Genomic DNA, 7586 nt, shown 5'->3' with positions numbered 1-7586 from the left:
CATGGCCGCCTATGGTTTGGTGACGGGTGCGTCGACCCAGCGAAGGTTCCCTCTCTCCGCCAGATCCGTCGTGGTCGTAAGAGCGGCCAGCCTGAGGTAGAGCCCCGGCCACGGGCTTCGGATCTAGCTGTCGAGCGGTTACGGGTATGTTCTTCCTTGGGCCTCTACATTTCCTTTACATGCTTTCCATTGAAATGTTAATGACATCGCGGCAACACAACGTAGGAGGAGATGGCAGCGAAGGAGCAGGCGGCCCAGGAGCAAAGGGCGCAGATGGAGCAGCAGATTACAGTACCCGGCGACGGCGGACACAGATGATGCGGCGGATGCAACAAAGAAGACGGCGGATGATGCAAAGCAGCAGCGAGCACGGATGAGCTGGCTGATGAGCCAGACGGTTCTGTCTTCTCCACCGGGGAGTCTTCCTGCTCCTCCACCTTACTCCATGCCGTGGATGCCGCCACCGCCCACTCAGACCCCGGGGACACCTGTCACCGTCAACAACATGAACATCATCCGGAGCATGAACCGCGGTGAGTCCTCCTACACTTGTGCCCAAGCCGCTACTTGTGCTTGTTCAAGTGATCATTATGCAAATGCAAATGTTCATTCCATCAACCTGCTTATAGATTATATGTCACAAGGCAATGACGATGAGGCCGGCGGAAGCGGAGGAGGACAAGGTTGATGGCATGGTCGTCGTGCACTTGTCGTCGTTGTAATGGATTGTTCGCACTTGTTATGGATTGTAATAATGGACATTGCTATGCATGAACTATGTGTGCTCGATGTGGACTCTATGTAACGGATTGTATGCATGAACTATGTGTGCTCGATGTATTTGTGGTGTTGTTGATGTGTTTGGTGATCATGTTGATATATATGTTATATATGCTATATTTGTAAAATGCAATATTTGAAATGCAGGGATAATTGAAAAACAGCAAAAAAATGAAAAATGCAGGGGCCTTTGCCGTGTGTGTGCACACGGCAAAGGACTTTTGGTCTCTTTGCCGTGTGCACACACACGGCAAAGGTCCCACGTGGCGCTCACCTGTGCTCCTGGGAGCTCACTGGGTGTGGCTGAAGGATTCTTTGACGTGCGGGAAGGGGCGCGGGCGCACGGCAAAGGTCCCTGGCACGGCAGAGAATAGCGCACGGCAAAGAAGAATCGCGCGGCAAAGAAAAGGGCGCACGGCAAGGTTTTGTCGCACGGCAAAGAAATCGACGCACGGCAGAGTTCTCCCGCACGGCAAAGTGAAGTGCGCACGGCAAAGAACGCAACGCACGGCAAAAGCTTTGCCGTGCAGAACTCGCGAAGCGCTCGACAAAGAATCCTTTGCCGTCGCTTTCTTTGTCGTCCAGTCTTTGCCGTGCAAATAAGCTCCTTTGCCGTGCGATTGGTCGCACGGCAACGCCGTGTTTTCCCGTAGTGTATATAATGTAAAAATATATCATTAAAAAATAGAATATATAAACTTTCTAATGATATAATTCTTGTAACATATAACTAATGCCAATTTGATCAAATTTGCGATCTAAGAGTACGCGCACACCTAATAAACTGTGAGAGAGAGGAAGTACTCCAATTTGAAGCTTCCAGAGTACATCCACGGTTTTCTGAAGAGAGTACATGCAGTACAAGGGAGGCAAATCAGCACTGAACAGGGACTTTAGGCGATTCTTGAGATGTAATAAGTACTGAACAACGATTACTGGTTTCTTAATAAAAGGCTGTGTGCATCATCACGATGCAGAAGCCGGATTTTTCCCTTTTCAAATAAAAAAAACAAGGGAGGCAAATCAGCACGCAACAATCTATCACAGTTCTGTTGCTGTGTGGTGGCTGGAGCACACGCCCGCACATGCTGCGATCGAGCAGAGAAGGGACGCACGTATAGTACGCGAGCGCGGGGGACACGGGTTGCATGGGTAGGAGGAAAACACCGGAAGACGACGACCCGATCCCATCCACCATCCGGCAGACCTCCCCTTCTCCGCTAGGAATATCGATCTCCCACCCATACGCGATCGACGCCGATGCCTAGGCAGGTCGCCCGTACGTCCACCTCACTCGGCACTGCACATATCCATCGCTAGCTAGGTCTGCCGATGCCGGCCGGTGCATGCACATTGGAAGGAGAATGCATGATGCCGATTCCCGGAACCGGATGCCTCCATCCACGTCCGTCCGATGTGCTTGCTGTTTCGACATGCCCGTCCGCCCGCCGTGCTACATGATGAAGTCGACGGTGCTGTACTAGTGTTTGGTTCACTATCTGTTGCCATATAATCTCATGCTAGTTCGCGACACATGGAGGCCACATCATCATTGATCTTCGGGTAGAGGTAAACATGGTAAGGATTATTTCCAACGGATTATCTGACCGGAGGCTAACGGATTCGGTAAGATAGTTGCCAGGCAGGGATACTGAAATTAATTCACGGAGATGGGCGGAGTTTCCAGTAGGGTAGGGCGACCGCTCTACCTTAATTTTTGGCGAAAAGTTTCAAATGCACATGCTTTTAAATAATTTGACTATTTGAGTGATCATACAACGAAAATGGAATATGTATGAAAAAATTGTGCTTGTTTTAGTGGATACCACGCAAAACCGATTCCGAACCGAAAAGATGGACTAGGTCTAGTCTAGTCAGAAGTTACCTCTTTCCCTTTACAATAGCTGATTCTCAATCTAATAAAACCCGACTCGGAAAAATGTTGTGGGTATTTTGGCTAGCTTATGAGGTAGCCGAAACCAACTCTAGATATGTGATGGATTATATTTTTGGTTCTACTTTGGCTTTGCGTATTTTATTGATCTAAAATTCTATTGTATTAGTTCAGTCAATGTGTGAATGTCCTTCGTTAAGTATGTGACAATTGGAGAAATGATGGTTGAGAGCCCCTATTGGAAGATGTAAATATGGGCCAAAAATTATCACAATCCTTAGTACACACCAGGTCATTATTGAGTATGAATGAGTTTGAATGAAATGGTTGAAAATGGGGAAAATAATTAAAAAGGGAAAACTCCATGCCGTTCTTGATTATCTTTACAGTGTGGAAACATTCTATGTTGTTATAGACTCTATCATCCCTGATTTTGACCATGTTTTAATGAGCAATCTCCAGAGTATCTTAAAAACTTCTCTTATCTTGACTCAGGAGACACATTTTGTAGGTTGAATTTGAATATAGATCGTCTTACAAAGATTTATCATGGGGATTTTTATAATTGTGAACATGATCATATACAAGATAAACTTGAGTTGTTCATTATTCATACGGGGATAACTGAATACATGAGAGATTATCTTGGCATTCGAAAGGACTTGCGCGGTCACAATGGATCATCATGACCGAGTTGCGCAACAACATGTCCTAAGTTGATTCTTCATATGTTGATGATGTGCTGTATTGAGCGAGGAATATTCAATGTCTTGATCGGTAAAACTACGAAAGATATTAAAAAATGATAGAGCTTTGTCATTGGTTAGGACTTCTATACGTCATTAAATATTCATTATTTGTATGTTTTCATGTTCTAGTGCCCGAATACGCATACAAAATTGGAACTTGCCAATTACGAATATGGAGCAAGTATGGTGAAAATACGGTCTAGTTGCGGATAGACATTTTGTCTGATGTCTAGGACTGACATATAACACATATCATAAACCAACTTTTCCGAATAAGCCAATCACATAATTGCAATAGTTGGAATGGTCCATGAATGCTCGAAATTAACTTTATGCATTCTAAATTCCTGAGGTTTCAGAAGGATGTGGCTCTATGCGTTTTGATGCAGTTTTATACGTTAGGGGATCTGTGGTTTGAAGTATTACGAGTTCGATATTTTTCTTTTGGATAATTTCCGAATATAACCATGAAATATGGCATGTCTTTGGATTGAGTTGGATGATAGTAAAGCCAACTCCTTTCCTTTATCCTTGAACAACAGCAGAGGACGGAAATAATTTTAGATAGGGAGAACTCTAAAAAAAATGAAAGAAAGAGCAAAATAGTCCCGATACATCAATACTATGTATGATTATACCTAGAAATTATTTGAATATAACTATCCGCTCTGACTCAGAATTTGGAAAAATATGGCTACGAGACATGGTTTCACTACTATTATTCAACCGTATGCGCTTTTTACCCCTACATGCGGGTCCTGGCCATCAGATTTGGCTATATCAGTAACAGTTGCTCCAGCAAATTACCAGTCGGCTTTACCACACATCCATGATACATGTCCTTTGGAGGCGGGAACATCGATCATCACCAAGAAGCCTAAAAAGCAGTGATTAGGATGCAAGACGACGATACCTACCTTCTCCCGCGAAACCTGCTTCACTCACTTCGGATCCACCAAAGCTAATACTGTACTAGTACAAAATTAGACCCATCATTTGCATAATAATGAACAATGATACTGCATCATGAGCAAGATCTATTAATTTTACGAATATACATTCCCATTTCAGTGTTTGTTTAATTATGTACTACTAACAGCAATCCTACAACATTATTCGGAGTACATGCAGGCCCTCGAAGCCATCACAATCCACGAATCTGACACCAGTGTACTTGCGAGTTGAGTGAGGCCGAGACACACAAGCACGTCCAAACGCACGTCCCGTGCACCATGCCCTGATCCAACCGACGCTGTCACGCACAGCCGCCGCTGTCTCCCGCCATCCTCTCGACGGCGCGCCACAGGCGCCGTGTCTCGGCGAGCGCGTCCTCCGCCGGCAGCTCGGCGCGGCAGCACGGGCAGGTGTTGCGGCGCGCCAGCCACCGCAGCGCGCACGGCCAGTGGAAACGGTGCCCGCACGGCCGCAGCACGCAGACGTCGCGCCCGGGCGCCATCTCCTCCCTGCAGATCGCGCACGGCGTCCCGTCCCCGCCCGCGGTGGGCAGCGCAAGCACGGCCGCGTGCGACGCGCCTCCGCGTCCCCCGACATCCTTGCTACCGCCGCCAGCCACGTCGCGGTCCTCCGACACGGCGTCCGCGAACCGGCGGCACTTGGCGGCCGTGTCGAGGTAGGGCGCGACGGCGGCCCAGGGCGTGGCGCCGAGGCCCGAGATGGAGAGCGCGTTGCGCACCACGTCGTCCACGAGCAGCGCGTGCCAGTCCACGGGCGAGGTGGAGGAGGCGGCCGGGGAGTAGGAGTCGCACATGGCGACGAGCAGCAGGGCGGCGTCGAGGTCGGGCGTGGGGAGGTTGAGGAGGTGGTGCGAGCCGTCGGGGGAGAGCGCGGGGAGGAGCAGGAGGAGGGAGCGGAGGAGCACGCGGCCGAGCAGCGCCGCCTTGGCTGGGAGAGGCATAGAGCGGAGCCGCGCGAGCGCGCGGGCGAAATGCGGCGGGGAGAGGAGGAGGAACGCGAGGCGGCCGCGCTGCCGGCGCGCGTCGGCGGCGATCGCCCGCGCCAGCGAAGGGAACTGCACGGCCGGAGTGGATGAGAGGAGGGCCGCCATTATGGTCTCGGACGACGAGAGCGTGGGCGAGTGGACATGGCTGGCCTCCATCTCGGGATCGCGGGAACCTTTGGAGGGAGTGGAGTGAGATGGTGGGAAATCTCCTTTTTGTAGCCCAAATTTTGGGGTGTGTCTAGTAACTTGTGTAAATCTTTGAGACTGATCACAATAGGAATATTTTAGGTACTCGCACGTAGTTTGAAAATTACTTTGACTATTATTTTGATTAATAAAATATAAAATATATGTCATAAAAATTATATCATTAGAAAGCTTTTTGCATACAAATCTGATGATATAGATTTGGTAGACATTAAATTTATATTTTATTGACCAAATCAATGGTTAAAATTTGTCATAAACTGCGTGCGTGCACCGGCCATGTCGGTAATTAATGAGAGAGGTGATATTGATATCATAGGTAGATACGATATCATAGCATTGTAAAACTAGAAAACTTGATGGTAAATACGTCATATACACACATTTAAATTGAGATTCGACAGAACATTAAATATAATAGAATTATGATAGTACCTTATGATACTATACATTAGGCTGGTCATAGTGCTAAGTATCATATAGTAGTATCATGTATATGATACTTGTGTATGATACTACCTCTATAGTGGGTAGTATCATGGACTAGTATCATAGTTATGCTATATTTATTGCTATTTAGAATCTCAATGCAAATTGATGCACAAGGTTTATTTGCCATTAATTTTTCTCGTGATATGCGCTATGATACGATATCCACCTATGATACTCTAACCTCATCTCTCCTCCTTAATTAGCTGCCACATCAGCATTTTTGTGGGACCAGTGTGCATGGTTCTGTAATTGACACACGTCTGTTGGGAACCCCAAGAGAAAAGTGTGATGCGCACAGCAGTAAGTTTTCCCTCAGTATGAGACCAAGGTTATCGAACCAGTAGGAGATGAAGGCCACGTGAAGGTTGTTGGTGGAGGAGTGTAGTGCGGCGCAACACCAGGGATTCCAGCGCCAACGTGGAACCTGCACAACACAATCAAAATACTTTGCCCCAACTTAACAGTGAGGTTGTCAATCTCACCGGCTTGCTGTAAACAAATGATTAAACGTATGGTGTGGAAAATGATGTTTGTTTGCGAAGAACAACAAAGAACAGAGTTTGTAGTAGATTGTTCAGGGGCACTTAACTTGCTCAGATGGTGTGGAAAATGATGTTTGTTTGCGAAGAACAATAAAAAACAGAACAGTCCGTAAATACGGATTTTTCAGGGGCACTTAACTTGCTCAGATGAAAAAGCTCAAATTGAATGAAAGTTGCGTACATATCTGAGGATCACACACGTAAATTGGCAGATTTTTCTGAGTTACCTACAGACGGGGCTGCTAAATTTCGTGACAGCAAGAAATCTGTTTCTGGGCAGTAATCCAAATCTAGTATTAACCTTACTATCAAAGACTTTACGTGGCACAACAATGCAATAAAATAAAGATAAGGAGGGGTTGCTACAGTAGTAAAAATTTCCAAGACTCAAATATAAAACAAAAGTGCATAAGTAAAATAATGGGTTGTCTCCCATAAGCGATTTTCTTTAACGCCTTTCAGATAGACGCAGAAAGTGTGAATCAAGTATTATCAAGAGATGAAGCATTAACATCAGAGTTGGGAGTTCTCTCAACAATGCATTGTATCTTGTCTATGTAAGTCTCAGAGGCTCCTCTTTCATTACTTTTAGGCTTACTATCCTCCTCAAATAAATCCTATATAACTAAGAAGTTCATCCCCACTATCTTATTTCTCTCAACATGCAACTATGCCACATCAGCAGGCCCACCACATCCACCCCACTAATTTATTTTTCATGCCATATCAGAGGTAACAACCCAGTATATTGATTTTTTTTCTGCAATTACGTAGGCCATGGAAATGTTGTGTTCCGTCTCTTCCCATTCTTGCTCGCATGCAGTCCACTGAGTGCTTCGCTACTATCAATGGCCAGCACCAGAAGTCCAGATTTTTCTTTGGGAGTATTTCCCGTTCAATCCAATTGTGTTCGGCTTCCATATCCTGAACTAAAGGTCTGTACTCAGCCCATAGACTTGCTC

General features: G+C 46.3%; 1 protein-coding gene across 1 annotated transcript; it reads right to left on the bottom strand.

Moving 5' to 3' along the window:
• Positions 1–4443: 4443 nt before the first annotated feature.
• Positions 4444–5587, bottom strand: LOC127314352 (E3 ubiquitin-protein ligase SGR9, amyloplastic-like). The gene has a single exon (XM_051344810.2). The coding sequence runs from the start codon at positions 5537–5539 to the stop codon at positions 4679–4681; it is 861 nt and encodes a 286-aa protein (XP_051200770.1). The 5' UTR covers positions 5540–5587; the 3' UTR covers positions 4444–4678.
• Positions 5588–7586: the final 1999 nt, after the last annotated feature.

Source organism: Lolium perenne, chromosome 1, assembly GCF_019359855.2.
Source record: "Lolium perenne isolate Kyuss_39 chromosome 1, Kyuss_2.0, whole genome shotgun sequence".
Taxonomy (NCBI): Eukaryota; Viridiplantae; Streptophyta; class Magnoliopsida; order Poales; family Poaceae; genus Lolium; species Lolium perenne.
This window is presented reverse-complemented; position numbering and strand designations above follow the sequence as displayed.

Bases quoted from the DNA above. Each gene is read 5' to 3' on its own strand.
- LOC127314352 (XM_051344810.2), bottom strand. From the start codon at position 5,539: ATGGAGGCCAGCCATGTCCACTCGCCCACGCTCTCGTCGTCCGAGACC.